Below are 21437 nucleotides of genomic sequence, written 5' to 3' on the forward strand. Positions count from 1 at the left end.
TTCCGTGTAGCTCGATCACGTGTGTGCGATCTTTTCGATACGGCCGATCTTTTCGAGACATGTGCACACAAGTACGTATTTAAACATTTCTTCGAGAGAGTAATGTACTCGATTCAAAATTTGTTAGTGCGAGTTTAGTTGCGTTTTCCATTGAGTATAGTTTTTAATCTCTTGTTAGAAAGAGAGAGAGAGAGAGAGAGAGAGAGAGAGAGAGATAAAGAGAGACGATTCCATTCTCTTTTTGCACCCGCAGTTTGTAGCGTGTATATGCGATACCCCACCGATATTCGGTTCAAGAACTATCGAGCTTACGGTCTCTCGTAATGGAAACAAGCCGTACACCAATATCGAAATACGCAAGTCGTAACCTTACGCCCATGTTTCTTAACGTATTGCTGATACAGGATACGCGTTACGATTTGAACCTCGCGATTTCTGTGCCGCCGACAATGAGTCATCGTAGATATCTGCTAATTCTGATATACCACCGTTCTCCTTTCTATATGCATTATACGACCGATCCTGTTCTCACTATAATATAACATTAAAATCATTCAATTTTAAACGACCCGAAACGTATAATTCATTTTCAAACGATCGTTGGATTACCACGGGTTGGATAAATTAATGAGCAAACTTTGACTCGCTGTTTTGTTTTTTTTTTTCCAAGAGGAATAAACTGGCAAAGAAATTCGACGTTTATTAAATTTCACACATATATATATACGCCCCATTCCTATCTCGAGTTAGTTGTAATCTTAAAAACGGTTGTGTGGTTCGTCGAAATGACAATTTTATGTTTCTCGATATAATTAATGTTCCTCTTCCGTTCTTTCGTGATTCTTTCAATGCAGTCATGTTTTACGTTTTAATTAAGCGTAGATAAGTGTGTTCGAAATGTACAAAAATTCTTATTTCAAATGACGCGATGCCTTATATAATTATATTAGAATATATTTATTCAAATCAATATCTTTTTTTGTTTTTTCAAGATTTATGTTATGCACATACGTTAAATAAGTACCATCCGCTCGTATGATAGAGATCACTGCGCATATCTTCGTATGTATCGTTGCATTGTTTACCAATGACGTACCATCGAAAACGTCCTTCGATAGCTAATAATAAATTCTTCTCTTCAAGGACATCCAATTCGACATTATCGCTTAGAATTAAATCAACTTCCAAACTATTATTTCTATGTGAAATGTGTCGCCGTTGTGGAGGGGGTGGGGAGGGGGGAGGACGAAAGCTCATTCTTGAGATTTCTATTTGAAATCATATCATCTGACAATAAAATTGTATTTAAAAATGAATTATCTCTCAAGACTTCATTCGTATCGTTAATATTAAATTTATTCGATCGGATGCCTTTCTCTGCGCCAAGTATACAAAATAAATGGAAAGAGGGGGAAAATAAAATAAAATAAAATAAAATAAAATAAAATAAAAATGATTAAACGCAATAATCATAGATTCTTGTTGGAAAACTTTTGAACTAATGGATTAATGTTACATCGTAGTACTAGAAAAAGTTTTTCAAAGTGATAAGATGAACGTATTGATTTGTTTGGTTGAAAATTCTGATTGCGTTCGCATTGCAATCGCATTCGCGTTTGCGTTCGCATTGGACGGACGGCACGCATGAAAGCGCAGCCGCTTGCTTTCAATTCTATTCTCTTGGTTCTCTTTAATCCGTATTCTGTAGCGTAGTGATAATACGCTGGATCGTGTTGCGTCGTTGGCATCGGACGTGGTATTATGTTGTGCGACTATCGACAGAGTTGGAAGGCGGATTTTTATGTAAATCCATGGCGCATTTTACAAGGCCACTAGCGTTCGATGTTCATCGATCGTACGAAAAGGAAAAACGAATAATAGTAGTCGAATTATTTACTATTAATAATATTAATAATTATATTGAGAATAATTTCGAATTCTTAATATATCTTTTAGGATGGACCGATAAATAATGTTATCATTTTCTACATTAAAAATATTAGTGTTGTTTAGATCTCTGATATTTCATAATAATTCGGTTAATAAATATTTATTATGTGTGTGTTATTTATTTAAATATATAAAATATTAACAATTTGCAATTAGATAAAATACCTAGCATTATTATTTATATTGATATAAGATATCAATAATTGTTTCTTTAAATTATTCAAATATAAGATACCAAACATTTGTTCAATACAAAATTCAATAATGTCTGTTATTTGTTGAGATATAAAATACACAAAATTATCTCAATATTTCAAATATTTCATTATTTATTTATATATAAATTATCCAAAATTCTGTCATTTTTCTTACTAGTCTAGTCAATATTATTTGTTCGTCAATTATTCGAAAGATTTAATTTTTTAACGAGTCTTCTTCTGACGTGGGTCAGTATTTTTCCTTATATTCATTGACTCTTTCATACATTTTTATAAAGAAAGTTTTTTTAATATAGAATAAAATTATTTAATTTCATCAGAATGTGCGCGCTATGAAAATAAGGTAGTGTTTATTTAATGTTATTTATTTATTTATTCTTTCTCTTTTTCGAGGGAGGGGCAAGTATATTTAAACCAATCATGAAAGAGAAAACTGTAAGAACGAACAGGTAGAAATCTGACATAGGAACCCACGCATTTTTTATATTCACCATCGATGACATCAGTCGAAAAGTTTAGAAGAATATATCGTAAGATTTCTCGAAGGTTTTATTAGTAAGAAGTGTCACATTATATCGCGATTTTAAATCGTGATCTGTGACCGTTTCGGAAGTCGGCGTGCGTTGATATCATCGGGAAAAGTAGGTGGATGGGGAAAAGGAAGAAGATGACGCAGACCGAGACGTCATTTCGCTCCTAATTTTTGTGTTAATAGCATTGCGATCGCACAAATCAAGGATAATTAATTATTCGAGTCAAAAATGGATCGAATAATCCAACGATTGGAAACTTCGTTTAGAGATGTTAGATACACTATTGTTTTTCTTAGCACACAGCTTTATAGGAATTCCTGGCGAGACTGTTTCCGAGTTGAAAGGATAGTTTTCGAATCGGATGTTTAATGCATCGCGTGCATTTCGATTCGCACACCGAATGTCGATTTTTCATCATTCACGTTTGTTCTCACGAGTCGCGAGATTAGTTGCATAGGACGTCTGTATAAAATGTTTTCTATAAATTGATGTAGATCTTTGATCATTTTTACAAAATTCTTTTTTTAATTTCTTTTAATATCAACAGCTTGAATAAAAATTCTTTTTTATATTTGATCAACCTATCAAATATAAACAATTTTAAATAGTTCTTTGCAATTTTTTTGAACACCTTCAAGGTATCTGATTCTGAAACCTATTTGATTCAACTATACATGCGTTAAATGAATATTATTAAAACATGAGTTTATAATATCTTATGAAAAACTATGATTAAATATCCTCATAATTATTTAGATTCAAATTAATATAATGACAGACAATAACAAAAATAATAGGATAAATGTATCATCGTGTGAAAGTAAAGAAATAAACATATACCATCGATAATCGTAAGGAGCACAATTAGAAGTAAGCATTATCTTATTAGACCTTTCTCGACGAACTGAATTCCCGCGTGTAATTAATCGTAACGTCGAAATAACCCCGGTCGCTCCTCCTTTCGGCCGGACGATATAGTCTGCCTCTGCTTTGATAGATGTAACGATGTTCCTCATTGTCTTGTAATGAGATTGGGAGCGACAGGATGCTGCTCTTATGTATACTCTTCTAACGGTCTTTAACAAAAGTTATATTTTTCTTTTTTTTCTACAATCAAAGGCAGAAAATACTCAATTCGGTTTAAATAATACATAAAACAATTTTTCTATTACAATGAAACAATATTTCTAACTACAATTTTGTACGTCAAGTCATTTAAAAAAAGGTAATACGTGGTATGTTTATTCATAAAGATAAAATTGATATTAAACAAACCGTTTTTAAACGATTACAATTTGAACATTTTTTTGTAATAGTTTTTATAATTTTGTCTGTAAACAATGTGTCTACATGTATTCTGACGAATATTTCTTTTCAGTTATCTGCTTCGTCTCCGGGAGCAATCTCTCCTATTGTCGCACCCGTTCTTTTAAAATATCGAGTATGCAAGCCAAAATTATTACTCGCCGGTTCAAGAGCCGAAATCGATCCAGCAGCCGACGTGGCACTTCTTCATGGAGAAATTCTGCTGATTGAAGATGCAGCAAGGCAATACGATCCCCGTGGTGGTGAGTATTTATGATAATGTATTTTATACGAGGAAACGTATCTCAAGATTGATTAATACGGTTCTCAAATGTTCATAAGATAAACAAAATGCCAATCTCTTAATCATATCTATATACAGGGTGATAAAATAAAGGGTTCGAAACTTAGACGGTTTATTGTACTAATTAATTGCGAGAGAGAATTAAAAATGTTCTAGCATTGATCCTAATAATTAACCCTCTTTACGTAAAATCAATGTTAATAACGAATGGTTGTAAAAAATTAATCGAAATATTAAAAGAAATAATAGCGTTTAGGAGGCACGTGTCGAATCCGATGTGACGACCGACCTGCAACTGTCTCGAATAGTTTACATTTCGGAGAAAAAAGTAAACAATGAATAATGATAAAAGTAGGGATAAAAGTAGGGATAAACATAATTCGATCTTGAAAGTAAGTCGGTAACGATTATTTACAAAATTTCTTTTCGGTTGCGGTCTTGCCGGAGGCAGTCTAACGATAAGACGTGCCCCAACGAATTTATTGTTTTATCGTATAAATTTGTATTTTTTAAATATTTTAAAATATTTTACACAGGATGATCAATAAATAATTGCCGAATGAACGAGTATTTACCAAAATTATTTTTTTTTTTTCAAAATTAAATAATTTTCTATTTTTTCAGTGAATCGAATTTCGTTAATTTTGCAAACGAATTTATTCCTCCTTAAACAAAAAATGTATTATATTTTTGTCTTAAAACTTATATGAAACATAGAAACAGTCATTTATGTTTATCGATATTATTAATATATTTAAAAAGAGCACACCAACACATTCATTCCACGATTCTCTCACATACGGCCGAGGTTGGAAAGCCTAATCTAGAGAGTATGCTCCTGAATACTTTCGACAATACATCTACCTAACACGCACACACAAGTATAAAGTAAATCGTGCAATCATTAGCACAATGATAGTTGCCAAGGGGGGGGGGATAAGCTTAAAAATAAACTTATACTAACTGTTTTTCGCTCATACAAGAAACTCCTGGGAAATATATTCGTCAATAATTTATTGAAATAATTACGACCAGTAACTCATGCCGATTAAGACCTTTTAACCTCGGCATGATTGAACACCGGAGGTGCTCTAAAATATATTTACAACTTCAAGAATTTCTGCAATGGCTCCAAAATGTACCTAGAAGTTGAGTTCCACTTATTTGAAAAGGAAAAAAATTCGTTGTCGTATTTTATTCAAAATGATGTAAAAATAATGTAAAAAGAAAATGAATACTTAGAATGTATTCCAATATTAAAGTAAAATTATAAACTATTGCGCTTTTGCAGATATCGATCGAAGGTACAGAATTACGGAGAAGCTTATGCACGCTGAGGAGGATTATCGAGAGACTTTGTGCAGCGCGAAAGAACTTTATGCCCGACCACTCGCTCGAACTTATCCCGAATTTCGCGACGTCATTTTCCAACCACTTGCCGATCTTTCAAGAGTCAGTAGCGAGCACTGTCAAAGGGTGAGCCAACTCTGTGTTATGTTATAATATTTCGTCGGCACGATATTACGACACAAGTACGATGCCGGTGACCTTTTTGGCTCGATTCCAAATCTTATACATGCTATTCTAGCATAGAGAAAGATATATTGTTTGTAAAAAAAAACATGGTATATACCAATTGAAGTTTCTTTATGCGAAAAAACATTTCACAATTTCGAAATAGATTACGAATCAATTAATAAATGATTTCAATTGTTTTGGCGCTATGCGTTTCGAACTTTACAGCAAATCTATCGAGCCATTTTGCTAATGATTTTTAATACATTTGAAATACTGATTTAAACAATTTGAAGGATTACCATGTTAAAGGATATAATTCTTAATTTGGTGCTATTATCAGGTTCTCTAACATAATTATATCTTTATAGTAAAGGACATTATAAGATGCATAAGCTACATATATATATGTTTGTGAGATACGAATCTTGAAAATAATAAGAATATCCTCCGTCATGTGCTATTGTAGATTCTCATGCTACATAGATATTCGTAATTTCATAATTATCAACGGAACGTACTTATGTACTATACGCGCGTGCTCATCCGTCTGCAAAGTTATTATAGTACCGAGTCGTTATGAAACGAAATATGTACTTTATAAGATATTTTTAGAAGTACTATAGTACAGTTCATTATTTAGAACGGTTAGTATAATCCTGGTAATATATAGCACATGCACTCACTTTCAAGGACCGTCTATATAAAAAAGATACATAAAGGAGACAGAAACGGTATGAAACATATTTAGCTATTACTGGTTTTCTAGTTGTTAATATTGAAATTAACAATGAAAATATGAGAGGGATAAAACAATTCGTATATAATTTATTTTATCGATTCGTTTTCAATAATATTAACGAGAAATTCAAATTTGTATTATTGTTTTGGTTTGCTTTTTTCTTTTTTCTTTTTTTAATTTTACCTTCACTTTATTTCGTTATCATACGAGCATTCTCAATACGAAGTAGCATAATTCCGAACACACCCACCAGATTACTTTTTATCGATGCGCGGTGATTCATTGTAAGATACGTTGCTTGTATAAGAGATGGCGACACTTTACTGGTGATTCAGTATACGTATAGATATTTGATTTGGTTCCCAACTATTTAAATTTTAATGAGAAAAGAAATAAGAATAAGTTTATATTTTTTTTAACTGAGAACTCTTTTTATCCTGATTATAAAATTTATGTTTGATAATTCATATTATAAGCATATATAATACGTTATTTATATATACAATCACTGCATTTGCTAGGTATATTAAGAACGTAATGTTTTGGTTGCATAAAAAATTACAAATTAATGTAAATATCCAATTAATTTCCATTTTTTTTTAGTTTTATAATATTTAAATAAATTAACAAGAAATTAAAACGAGAAAACTTTGTTTTTTATATTTCTTCGAATCAACGTCGGACTTGTCATGTATTACACATGGATTTTCAAACTTATTTCTTGGTCATTGTATTTTAAGAATCTATTTTATTATGTATCTGTGTATTTTTTTTTCAGATACGCAGAGTACTCGAGAATTGGGATGCTAGTACTTTCAAACAGAGTGAGTATGTAAAATGCTTGAAAAAATCTTCGTAACATATTTGAAATTTGTTAATAATCAATTAGGATTTTTAATAGGTGATTTATTTCCAAATTCCTTTTGGAAGTCTTATTGGGAATATTTGGAAAGTTATGGTGAGGCCAGAAGAACCCTAGAGGAATTGAAAGCTTCTGAGGACACCCTGATACACTTTCTTACTTTGAGACAAGCTGCAGCGAGACATTCGCCTTTGTCTTTGCTTCTTTTACCGGTGAGTCGATTATTTTTTAATAGAACTAAAAGATTTGTCGCATTATTATCGAGACCTTTACTTTAATTTCCAATAAATGGTCTGAAATACTTTGGCAATTGAAATAGAATGAAGACTTCTAATGGTAAGGTATATTACATGATTGGTTTTGATAAGGTACGCAAAACGCATCAATGTTGTACATGTTAATGATTTTGGTTTTTCGATTTGGATTAATGAAAATATAGTTGAAAACATGGCATTCGATTGAAAAGATATCATTTAGATCCATCATCGATCCATCGAAAGTATCCAGATCGATATTCGTTGACTGAAAGAGGAATCTTTTCTTGTGAATGTGAGAAGAGGGTAACAGCCTCGCTTGCGCACGCGCACGCAGTTGCAAAAAGATTGGCGCGTGAACGTGAAACCCCCAGGCGAAGTAAGTCCTGATCGCCATGGTAACCGCGGATGTGGCGGGGAAGATTAAGGGTACTCGGGAATGGTCGGTCAGAGTCGTCGACATTCGGATTTGTTCGGCTTAGCGAGGCCAACCGGTCGAATAGCGCATAGTGTTTGAGCGAGCAGTTCGGTTCCGACCACGTTACATGTTGGGTCTATTGTTTCTCCTTTCGATAACTTTTCATTTCTCTTGATCTTCACATACGCCATCGTAATTCTTACACATTTTCACATTAATATTAATCTCCATAAGAGATAATATAAGAAGCGAGGTTATTTTCGAGATAGATAGACGAATACGATTTTCATTTTCGCTTTTTTCATTATTCGCGTGTGTACGACGCGTCTGTGCGCAACAGGTCGCCGACAACAGGTCGCCTGAGTGAGATGATGGTGGTGTATTAGTGTGAACGTATACTCGTTCTTTTAACGCGTGTTGCAAGGTATGGATATGCTACCGGAAAAACATTCTAGGATAAGATAATAGTTCCTCGTTGAGGAGGAGGAGATGCCTCGATCGCTTTTTTGACAGAGTTTAATACGACAAAATTGCGAAAAAACAGGAAGATCGAAGAAAAATAAAAGAGGAAAGTAAAGAAAGATAGATAATAATTGGTCGCGCAAGGGAGAGCGGGAAGTGAGAAAGAGTGAGTGGGAGAGGGAGAGGGAGAGAAAGATCCTTTGGATTCCCGAGCAAGGTCTTCGAAGGTCGAACGATGACCATGTTCGGTAGCCTCGTGCAGAGGCTGACCTCACCCGTGACCTCACCGACGAGTCCGAGACGTCGCTTTAAATCCCCGTCAAGGTGGGAGGTTCAGAGCGATCCCGAGGATGTTGATTCTGCTGCACCGGCCAGGAAGTCAAGAGCGAAACATTTGTTGGATAAGCGCAAGAGCAAGAGCAGGTCGAGAGGATTGAACAACAGCAGCGATGGTTCGACCAGTAGCGGCGCTGCTGCTGGAGCACAGTCGGTTGGTTTTTCAGGCGGGGGGGACGTCGCCGTCGGCTGGCAGGACGTCGCCTTTCCACCGCTCCGTGGCACCAAGAGCCTCGGCAGGCTCGACGGTATGAAAGAGGTGAGAAACCTTGCGACTCTAGTTCCTATTTTATCGACAAATCTTACCCTCTACCCTATCTTGTCCCTACCCCTATGTTAGTAGACTACATCGGTTCCAACGATTATTTCTCTGGACCTTCCTAGAATCCTCTTTGCGAAGGCATCTAGATAGAAATCTATTCGAGATAGATAGATGAACGAAAGAAACCTTGGCTAAATAACTTTCCTATGACACATATTCCTTTAAGTTCCTACGAAATGCAGTACTTGCAAGACAGATTCAATCGATGAAAAATCTCCTATCAAATTTACAAATTTCATTTATATGTGCGAGTATTGTTATTAGCTGTTATTATACACATTATGTAATATAATTTCTACTTTAATAAGACTTATATTATCCAATGATAATTAATTTCAATGACGGTAGTCTTCATTATTCAAAATTTCTTTACTAGATTTCCGAAGTAATCGTTAAGAAAATAATTAATCACTATATAAGTGTAATCTACTTTCTGTCAATTCTAACGAAAAAGAGATCGAAGAGTGATCTTTCTTTATTTCTTGTTTCGATTCCTTTTTTTTTTTCTTTATGTTGAGAGAACTTGGATAAGACGAAGATTGACGAGACTTTCTCTCGATCATCTTTTAACGACTCTCTACCATCTTTTCTCTTCGTACCTATCCACTCTCTCTCTTCCCTCTCTTTCTCTCTCTTCTCTCTTTCTCTCAAGTTTTATCTCGCAACTTATGCTTGTTCGGCCGGTGGACCTATTGGAATTATCTTATCGTGATCGAGGTTTGCGCGATGTACTAACTCACATTTTGGTGTACGCATGTTTTAACACGAGTTCGTTCCCCGTGCGAAAGCATGCTAAACGTGCTAAAAGTTTCGTATTCAAGGCCTTTCTCTCCGAAGTCTTTAAATTTTCATATCCTCACGAATAGAGAAAGCTTAACTGCGATGTTACTTTTATAATATATATAGAGAGAATCATTTTGATGTCTTTATTTATTATTATATTTATATTAATTAGAAAAAAAATATTGAAAGTTTCATTCTCGTTTAATTTCAAGATTACCTTGTTTTGTTAATAAGCGATATTATTGATGATATACGATATATGTATATGTAATCATTTCTATGTGTAGTTATATGTATTACATATGCATCTAAAGAGAGTGCATCCGGTCGGTAGTAGATAAATCTTGTGATGATGTTGCAGCTATTTGTGCCAGATGGTCTGGCTCTCATTCTCATTCTCTTTCTCTTTCTCTCTGGATCGATCAATGGATCGATGGATCGTCGATCGATAGGGCTTCGAGTCAGCGGGTAGTCGGATCGTGTCATAGTCATATGATCGTTACCTCCTTCAATGCATCATGCTATTTTACCCACTCCTATCACATTTGAATTTATTCAAGCGACATGCGGGTGGTATTTTATGCGATGTAAGCAGTAAGGGCTCGTCATATTGTTAGACGAGCTTGTTAAAATCATTCAACGCGAGGATATGTAATGCAAACAGAACATATTCAATTGCTATGTGACAATGTTAGTTTAGACGCGACCATAGAATATGCTTTGTTTTTTGTCGCGTTAATGGGGGTAGGGTGATTTCATGCGAGGATATTCTTATCTTCGTGCGAAATTGGCCATACGCAGAATATATAATATTATTTTTAATTCTTATAAGTGTATCCCCTTGTGACACCGGTCTACGGTTGAATTTACGCGATAATAATACCCGTATGATATGTGTTAAATACTAAATTACATATAAATCGATAGAAACTCGAACACAACTATTCCCCCGTAAATACTGCATGAAGATAATAATTTCGTATATTCCGAGAACTTTCTTTTGTATGCGATTGACAAGCAAAATTTGAAAGTAAATTACATTTCAACGCGGGAGCTACGGTATCGCTCAATTCAAAGATTTTTTAATAAAAATGATCGATGATACGTGGCAATACAGACTTTATATTTCACATAAATGTAGCAGAGAGGAGAGTACTAAATCGCCAGTTTTCATAAGTGGAAGGTTCGTCGATGAAGCGAAGCAGAGAAAGTTACCTTGTTTTTTTATGCGCAAAGTGTTGTGTATATATGCGGACGATTAAATATGTTTTTCTTTCTTTTTTTTCTATCGAGAGAATTGTATTTCCTGTACCGCGATTTTTTTTTTATTTATCCCGATTCAATTAGCAATACAATACCGTTACATATATAATATTTAATTCCCGTATGTTTCATGTATTATTGTGTCATAATATTTTAAATCTCATTGGATTCGTATCCTCGTACGCGAAACCAATTAAAAATTACTCAGAAAATTCATGCACTTACGTAAAACATTCGTTCAAGAAAGAGATGTAAGATTATTTAAAAATATTTTCTCTTTAGTTTCATGTTCATTATTATAATAAATGTTATCTGAAACCTTTGGGATCGTATAACACGTAAACGAAATGTCGGAGAACATGAGGGTTGCTTGAGAAAAAAAAATGATCCTTTCTATTATATGAGGCCCATCGTTCTTTAAATTTTAGTTCTAGGGGTTCTGAATCATCCTGTATATAAAGACACGAGAGAATACGTTTATACATAATATAAGTGATAGACAGAAGAAGAACGGAGGGGGATGGAGGTTGTGGAGAAAGGATTGGCTCGTAACGCGATTAGTTATACATTCGTGTGAGTGCTCGTAAAACGAGATTCCTCTCTACGAGCCGTAATCTGTCCTACGTGATGTCTCTCATCTTTGTCGTCTGACTGTAGTCATTGATTCGGCCAAGTCACACCCACGCGCCTTATTCAAATATTAATCTTGAGAGTATAAGTGTATATGTATACGTATTTATACACGAGCATAAAGATTTGCAACAAGAGCACGAGAAAGGAATCATACGTTTGGACCCGGAGGATAATTCAAACCCTAAAAACCCATTGGTCATTGACCACTTATTTTTGTTACCTTCCAAACCGATAACACATTTTTTTCCTTCTCCGTTTTTCTTTATCGCGAAATATAAAACTTGTGAACGCCGTTGCAATTAACACACGTGTTAAAATGCATAACGTCAGCATTTCAAAAGTTTTCAATTTTTTATTTTTTTTTTTTAATCTACGTTACGATCATAAACGGATTATTTTTCTATTGGATTTCTTAAAAATATATAGTATCGATAATTATTTTGCCATTAATAATCCTTTGAGTTTATCTTCAAAAAATAATTATTGTGACAAATATACAGAGCCCTGAATACCGATTCATTTTTCATGGAAAAAGTCATTTAACACCGTCCACGCGTTCCGAGAATAGCGATGCAGCTACCGTTTTGATATCACAAGCTATAACAATATATCATCGGGCTAAGTGTAAGCGTATTAAATACAAAAGGTATCTTTACTATATCGTTAAATTAAATGTAGAGAGATGTATTATGATTTGGAATAGGTAACAAGAAGAGAATCCCATGGATCAAGCTGAAAATAGCATGCGTTTGAATCCGTTAGAGATTTGCATTACAATGTCATATCGAGTCTCGAACTGTTGTGTAGTTTCGAAGGTGGTGGTGGTGTCTTTAAGAGGAAGGGGGAGGTCTCGGAGAGATTTTATATATGTACCACGTGTGTATTGGACGTTCCGAGAAAGAGGCTTGGCTTTTAGGACGATATGCGAATGTATATGCTAAATATATATATATATACACATATGTTTGTTGCTTCGATCCCAGTGCGTTCCTACACACGTACGCATACATATATCTACATGTGCACGAATACACGAATGCACGCATGGAACCCGCTACGATGTTACGGTGCAAAGGAGGAGGGGGGGAGGAGGAGGAGGAGGAGGAGGGTTTCTTTCTCTCTCGACAGTTCCTCACCTCGAATCTTGTACGAACGACACACGCCTTTTCATCTCCTTGTCCTTGCATTCTTTCTTTCCGTATTCCTCTTCCTTTTTTTCTAACTCTACAACCCTTGATCATTTTGAAAGATCTTTTTTCTTTTCTTTTTTTTCGCGCGCGTGATTTATGCCACTCCGTCGAAGATCGAGAGAGAGAGAGAGAGAGAGAGAGAGAGAGAGAGAGAGAGAGAGAGAGAGAGAAAACCTTCGACCTTCCTTCCAAACAGGGGTGGAGGGGAGAGAAGAACATTTTTTTCGCATTGTCGTGGCACAGCCATGCGCGCGTTATCTCTCAGTTTTATTTTATTTCTCAAAATACTTATAACCTAAACTCGATATAAAAAAAGAGGCAGGTAATTCTTATCTTTGGGAAAATTCTGAAATCGTATTAAGGTTAGTGCACTCTCGAGCACCGCGATTTGTGCACCGCGACTGCAAAGATCTCCTCGCCCATTCGTTCGCTCGTGAATTCTTTCTCACAATTCCCAGAAAGGCTCGTTCTCTCACGCGTGACCGCGAATTTCACAGGTGCTCGCTACACGAGATTCGATCGAGAATAAGCTACAAAAGAAAATGACAAAAACGACGGTGACTTAAGATTAGAACCCGTGAAAGTCTCCTGCAAGGTCTTTCAAAAATACAAATTCGCGTTACTCTTGATCCTTTTCGTTTGAATTCGCAATTATTCCTAAAACAGGAAACTTATAATCAATTTTTTGATGATTGACCAGCGAGTCCAACACAACTTTTGCTTTTTCACAAGATTTCACCTCGAATTAGATTGTCTATATGTGTACGTGTATATTGTACATAAAATACTCATATCAAAAGCAAACGAGATTATTTCGTAGTTGGGGTGTAAATACATATAATATATAACAAAGAAAAAAAGTGAATGAGTGTGCGTGTGTGTGAAAGAGAGAGACCGGAAGGAGGCAACTAACAGGATGCGAATCCGTCCTTTCGATACTGTACAAGTACTGGGAATTGTGGGAAAACTTCCACAATTGGAGTTCGCGAGTGCGAGAAGACGCCCTTTTATGAATAATTCGGAACGCTCGTGAGAGAGAAAGGGAAACAGAGAGATAGACAGTCGAGCATGTGAGAATTGCGCTTGCAAATTGCGTTTAGGTTTGCGTTTAGGTTTGCGTTTGCGCAAAATCCGGATGTTAATTAATTAGTTCACTAGTAGTAATAATGTGTAGAGTACGAGCACGGACCTAGCGTTTCGCGAGAAAGTATTCGCTGTTTTCGGTTAATTTCTAAAATACCACGACGGATCAAATGACAATTGAAATGAAAATTCTACATTTCAATGTTACTGCTTCTTTTTATTTAACTTTATATATGATAATTATAATTACGCATATTATTCAACTCTTATATAAAACATTGTTTAACTTGTTATTCAAGGTAATATCAAATTCAAGATTATCTGCATTTAATTGTAAGAAAAACAAAAAATAGAACAGTTGACCGGTTTTTTGAATTATGATGGATTATTTATCATTGAATTATGTTGGACATTTTGTTTTATTCATTAAGAGCTAACGGGTTGTTTTCACAATACGCGCTTTGCTTCGGAGGAAACTACTTTCGCCAGCGATATAGTATCTACTACCAATATATCAACAAGTTGATATCGATACGGTCGAAGAGGCAGCTATTGTCGCTCTGCGTGAACAATACTATTCTGTGCAGGTATCTTTTTATTCTTTTAACGTAAACCGGTGTCCGATTTTTTTGCGTCAGGATTTTCTATTAACATTATTCAGGCATTCGATACTTGAACTCGCGATTGAAAAATTACTCTCGACTTTAAAACCGCGTTCTATTTTCGAAATATTTATTTATTCCACGCACAAACGTAAAGATTGAAACGTTTCAGTGGACAAAATATTATATTACTTACGATTAATAATAATAACAATAATAATAATAATAATAATAATAATAATAATAATAATAATAATAATAATAATCTATTGTCAGAAAATACGCGATATAATAATAGATTTAGAGAGGTATGAGGATGAAAGAGAAAGTGAGAAATAGACAAAGATAGATAAATATTTATTCGTCAAGAAAAAAAAACCGAGCTCGCGCATATCTCTAACGAAGTAAGGACGTGCTCGAAGAAATATTTGCTGACTCGCACCAGAGAGAACCGTTACCAGTTAGTTAGAGCGGTTGATCGGTGATTTTTCGAGATTTTTGTTTCTCTTCTGATTCGTTGATCGAACATTACTTTGGTCGTTCGCATTTTTGAACAGGTCCAAAAGAAAGCGAGGTCTCTTTCGGTCCGGCCATTAATTAGCTTTGCTGGGCTGCGTTCCAGGGAACCCTATTACCAACGTGATCCGCAGATCGATCGATTTGTCGCGGTACCGTCGCGGTAACCATCGCGGTAACCATCGCGGTAACCATCGCGGAATCATCGCGGTAACCATCGCGGTAAACATCGCGGTAACCATCGCAGTAACTGTCGTCTCTCCTCGACGCCTACGACCGTACCAATCTTTTCCTTCCTATTGAATTATTCAACGACGAGTCTTGCGATAATTCAATTCGGAGCGAAATAATTAGTCGTCTTGGAATACGAATGCCTTGTTAAATTTATCAAGAAAGGAGAAACGACGTATTTGAGAATACCGACTCGCCCTTTCTAATTTATTACATTTTATATTGTATTTTGAAAGATATATATATATATAAAGTTTAACAGTACTAACATTGGCTTTAAAATTAAACGGAAAGAAAGTTAGGGTTATAGTTTATACAAACAGTCAACACATTGAGTTTAATCGTTTCCTGGAAAGACGAAGCTATGTAACTTTCTATATGCACGAATATTAACGTTACTTGCTGTTTGTTCAATGATTTCTATATTTGTATGAAGGACGCGCGAATTTGCTTTGTAGAAATCGAAGTAAAACGAAAAGTTAAAGGAAAGTTAGACTTTGCATTGCATTCGTAATCGTTTAAGATCTTAACAGTTATTGACCTAGCGTTTATTATCATTAGAGTAACTCGAAGTAAGATCTTACGAGACACAATTATTCTCTTGCATCCATGATTTTCCAGAATTACGGGCTTTCCGTTCGCACAAACTTGACCCTTTTCCCTTCCCACGATAGAACAGAAGCCACGATTACTGCCTCCACCTGTTGCATTCTCTCTCTTACACCGTGTTCTTGTATTTTCTTTGCTCGTTTAGGTTACGGCGTAGGTTACGACGCAACGTGTACTGCCCTTTATGTATTATGTAGTACGCGCTACCTGTTGTCGCTTCCTCCTGTACTCCTCCGCATGAAACGATCTAGAAGAACACGAAGGAAAAGGAAAAAATAAAAAGGAAGCTCGCAGCAGTTCTCGTTCACAAATCGTTGCATTATGTGTTTCCTTTCATGAATTTTCCCTACACGCGATCTCATATTAAAAGTGTTACTGCAATTTTGGTTATTGTTATTAGATACTATTATTAAAACGTTCCGTGCCACGTGTACCATTTAATGCGTTCAAAACATATGTTTTATGACAAATTTCATTCTGTACAATTTATTTCCACTAAAATAATGAGGCATTATACAAAATGCAGTATAAAACGAAGCACATAAGTTTGTTTAATTGTTATATATGCAATTTTCAATCTTACCATAGGTATTGTTGAAGATTCTGAAAACAAATTTTATTGCAACGGGCATAATTTTGCAAAGTTTTCTTACGTAATATAATTATTGGAATACATTTTATTGCATCTGACATAATTACTTCTTTTTTTATTGGAAATTGAACGGCTTATGCAACTTTATCATTACTTTGATGATTTATTAAAGAAAATAGCGATATCCGTGTATTCAGAAGCTTGTTACTTTGCGAATACGTTAAAAATTACGATAAATTACGTTCGTGTATATTATTTATTACACTTCGTTTTCATTGTTATTATCGTATATAAGAATCAATAAATAAGAGGAACAATATAAATAATGAGAGAGTAAATTCGCATGCAACCATTCAGTACAGGTGTTACAATGAGGCGATGTTACGGTACTAATGTTTTAGAAATAATGAGAAATCATTACATTTTAGTCCTGCAATAATATTTTCCAAAGCACAGTATACCTATCCTTCAGTTATTTAACGGTAAACGTCATAGAAAAATGCATTTTTTCTTTCTCGATGACAAGATGCTCATTGAAACCTATCCCATAATGCGAAAAATAAGTTTGATACTTGTGATATAAAGTATTGTTTTATTAGATTAAGTGTAAATTATTTTTTGTTTTAATTTGATACCGATTCACCGTATGGATTGTAAAGTGTAATAGTAAGATGCCACTATGACCTAACAATGGACGTAAATGACGTATTTGGTCAATACTGGCCACCATCAGTGTTGAATAGTGACCGAGCGGAGAGATTAATTAGAAACAGAAGGGAAAGAATGATTATACCTATAACTGTTGATTATTTGGAAGTTAGGTTATCAAAAGAAGAGTAGGAAGTCCGCGTGACTCTCTCGGAAGGAAGGGCTTTTCTCCGGTCGTGGCTCGGCACCGTTAGGCGAGTTGCGCGATCCCATCGCGGCCAGCTGTTCTATGTCGGCCGCTCTGGTGGTGCACAGGTGCAACGCAATGCAACGCGCGACGCAACATTTTTTTACAATACTTTTCCTTCCTTTCTATCCTTTTTTTCGACTTCCAATCTACCCGATCCCACAAAAATGAGACGAATCAAAATCAATATTTGACTTTTATATAAAATACGATTTGGACACTTAATTATTTATTTTATAAAATACTGGCCAACTATATAAATAGGAATAAAAATTGAAAAAGTTCATTCTCCAAAATGATAATATTTCTCCAAGTTGGTATTCATAGTATTCGTATAATCAATGGTTATAAAACATTATACGTGTCTACTTTTGTTTTTTTTCTATTTTAAAATGTAGAGAACTCTCTGTTAACACATAGATACGTAAATTATTAGGACTCTGTAAGAACAGTTGTACGGTATTGCGAAGAAGGAAAGAAATAAGAAAAGGGTTAGGGAGGAGTAGTGAAGGGAGAAGAGGCGGTCACCTTTCTCGTGGAATGTACGGTCAGTACCCCACCTTGCCTTTTGCTTCGCACACTTCAAGTAATGCTCGCATGTATGTATGCATGTGTGTATACGTATATACCTTAGCTCTTCTCGCACACATGCAGACACGCATGCACGTAGGTACGTACGTAGAATATCTATGGGTACGTAAATGCAACGGAAGAAGAGGTACGCGCGCGCGAACACGTATCCTCCGCTTCTGGATAATATCTCGCTAGAAGATCCAGAAGAGCAGTACTTCTTCTTCTTCTTCTTCTTCTTCTTCTTCTTCTTATTCTTTGAGGAACCTTTTCTATCTCGCATAGTGGATTTGCATTGGCGTAGAATTCGCTTTTCTTTTCAGTATTAATCTTACTAAAGATAACGACAAAAATTGTCTATTTTAATCAAAGTATTGATACTAAATTTCAACGTACTATTTGAAAACTAAAAGAGATAAACGATCAGCATCTCGAAGAGCAATCATAATAGCTCTTGGAGTATTCTATTTCGCGTGGTCGCGTGAAAAATCGTGAAACTCGGGTGGCATTGGTGCTACCGCTCTTTTCGAAGAAATTTCCAAGAGTTCTTCTTCTTCTTCTTTTTCTTTCAATTACATGACAAAAACATATAATGAAATGATTATAACAAAATACCGAATAGCATTGGACATCCAATTCCGAAGATTAATTTCTCGCGAATAATTATACAAAGTGATTTTAAAATGAAAGGCAAAATTATATTGGCTTTTTTTACCTTTGTATCCTTCATCGCGCTATATCTTTCCGTTTCCATTTATTCCATGACAAAATGGTGCAATTAACGATATAACAAAGGAAACAAAGATAATGTTTCGATCGATCTGATTCAATTCGTAGGTGACTCGCTGATCTCAGTTTCTCTGCTGACCGTAACTGTTAATTGTGCTCGTGTAATTGCCATTTAAGGTTATTCTTCGAGCAAATATAAAAAAGGAAATAAAACCAGGTCGTAACTATTTTTTATAAGTTTAATATAAAACAAAAAAAAAAGAAGAAAAAGAAAGACAAAATACGTGAGAGAAGAATGGCGATATATAAAAGATGAAGTGAGACGAAGGGGGTAAAGGGAACAGGAAGAACCGAGAATGTAGTCTATTGTGATGAAATAAAAAGGAGTCGCGTTCTCATTGGAAAGAAGAAGAATGAAAGCTATGGAAATAAGGTAAAAGAAGAAGTCGTGCCACGAAACAGTGGAGAAGTCTCCGAGGGAAAGGTTTGTGAAGGGTAAGCAAGAATAATTGAAATCTCTGATGGTTCGTCCGTATTTTTTCCATCGTGCGTTTATACTCTTTGAACATTGCGTTTCAATGAGAGACCCCCATTATGTATTGTGCACGAATGATAATTCCCTTCCTGAGAGAAAGAAAAAAAGATGTCGTAGGCATAGGCGTGTCCCTCCTTTGTCAGTCGTCTTTTTAATTGATTCATCTTATTTAACTTAATTTATATATATATATATATATATATACATGTGTCAAAGTCATACATAAAGTATGAGTCAGAAACTATTGTGCCGGGTGAGTCACTGCAACATTTTTAGGTATCTAAAGTATCTTTTTCATATTCTTATAGATACGAAAAATAACGTTAAAGAATATAATTATTTAATTCGAAGAAAATTAACATTTGTGTTATATGACAAAACAACTTTTATCAGTTTACATAAAATAAGTGGTCAGACAAAAATTAATATCTTACATTAGAGACGTAGTAATTATCATTTTTCATTTGAAATCGGTTTCGTTAAAATTCCAGGCTATTAAACCTGAAGATTGCATTCTTAGAAAAGAAAGCGTAAGTAATAAAAGAAAAATGTATTAAAGGGACTACAAATGTACTCTCTCTCTCTCTCTCTCTCTCTCTCTCTCTCTCTCTCTCTCTCTCTCTCTCTCTCTTTCTAATTAGTTTTCTACTGTAAGAAGTAAGTACTTATTTATCTATATGCAATTATTTGGTTCGATTTTGTAAGAACGGATGTAAGTAGTACTTTCTTTCTTTCGTTGAGTATAGAGCAGAAAGGTTGCGAGCGAATCCCTGTTGTTCTTCCAGCAAGGAGACCGTTTCGTCTTGGGCACTCCTTTTTCCTCCTGGCTGCATTTATCTGTCGCGCTATTACGCTTCCTCGTTACGGTAAGAAAAACGACTCGCAAAGCAGTCTTTTCACGAGAATCCAAGCCGCGTGTGCGGACAGTAACAGTTTTAACATGCTCTCTTGTATATTTTCTTTTCAACTATGCAACTCGCGAGACGCGGTATATTCTTCTAACATTATGTAATTTTACGTTTGCCTCCTAATACAAGTATATTTTCTTTCGTGAAATCTTGATGTCGCGGTGAAAAACGCATTCGAACGGTTTCCCCCAACCTTCCCCCTACCTTCCCCGTTCCAAACTTTCACGTTCATGCTCCAGGGGAGTGTCAGAGAATTGTCATAAAGGTATGCGACTGTCATTGAGATATTCGAGCTTCTTTTTTTTTTTTAAAGAACGATATTTTCCGTATTAACAAAAAAATGCGTAATAATTATAAAATTATGAAATCTTCTACACCCTGTAATTCGAATCGGACAATTCTGTTAGTACGTGATTTGTATCACAGATCGTATTGTTGGTTAGTGGCCAACGTGACAAACATCACGTAGTCGATTCCTGCTGGGTGTTTCGAACCCAGACCTTTTTTTTTCTTCCCCTTTTCTAATCTCCACGGGAAAAGCCATAAAGCTATACAGGACGTTTGTTAATGCTGATTAACATGAAAACATTCTTTGGAGCTTATATTCCTTTTTATTTATTTTTTCTTTCAAAACATAAATAATATAAATGCATAAAGCCTTACAAATTATAAAAGGCGTATATTTGTGTATTCTTTTTTAATAAAATAAACAAATTAAAATAATCTTGTTAATTTTATTGTTTTTCTCTTTCAATAAATTTGAAATAGTTTGTTTTTGAATAACATGGATCAATCACTCAGTTTATTATAGGGAACGTATATTTTTTTTTACAGAATTTCTTTGACACGGTTTTTTAAGGGACCTGTATTTACTGTGACTTAAACTATGCCTGCTTATGTGGTGTTTTAATACTGCGTATCTTTATAATAAAATAATAATTATTTCATATTGCATATTGAAGTTTAGAACCCCATTGCATAAAAAGGACAGAAAATTAGAAACAGGTAATTCCAACATTGAGAATTATTATTATTGTTAAAGTATAAGAAAGAATCATCTTCTTCGCTTCGTAAAAC

At 34.9% G+C, this 21437-nt stretch overlaps 1 protein-coding gene across 3 annotated transcripts in view; it reads left to right on the forward strand.

Annotated features, from left to right (window-relative positions):
• LOC106787971 overlaps positions 1-21437 on the forward strand; it is a 40106-nt gene that overhangs the window by 2883 nt on the left and 15786 nt on the right. For 2 of the 3 annotated variants that reach the window (XM_014750785.1, XM_014750786.1), the window contains exons 2-5: positions 4080-4269; positions 5602-5786; positions 7346-7391; positions 7469-7641. In XM_014750785.1, coding sequence (XP_014606271.1) covers positions 4080-4269; positions 5602-5786; positions 7346-7391; positions 7469-7641 — 594 coding nt within the window. Of the gene's footprint in view, positions 1-4079; positions 4270-5601; positions 5787-7345; positions 7392-7468; positions 7642-7971; positions 9159-21437 lie in introns of those variants that run through there. The other variant, XM_014750787.1, reaches the window with a different exon arrangement.

Source organism: Polistes canadensis, unplaced genomic scaffold, assembly GCF_001313835.1.
Source record: "Polistes canadensis isolate GaletaPanama2010 unplaced genomic scaffold, ASM131383v1 scaffold_121, whole genome shotgun sequence".
NCBI lineage: Eukaryota > Metazoa > Arthropoda > Insecta > Hymenoptera > Vespidae > Polistes > Polistes canadensis.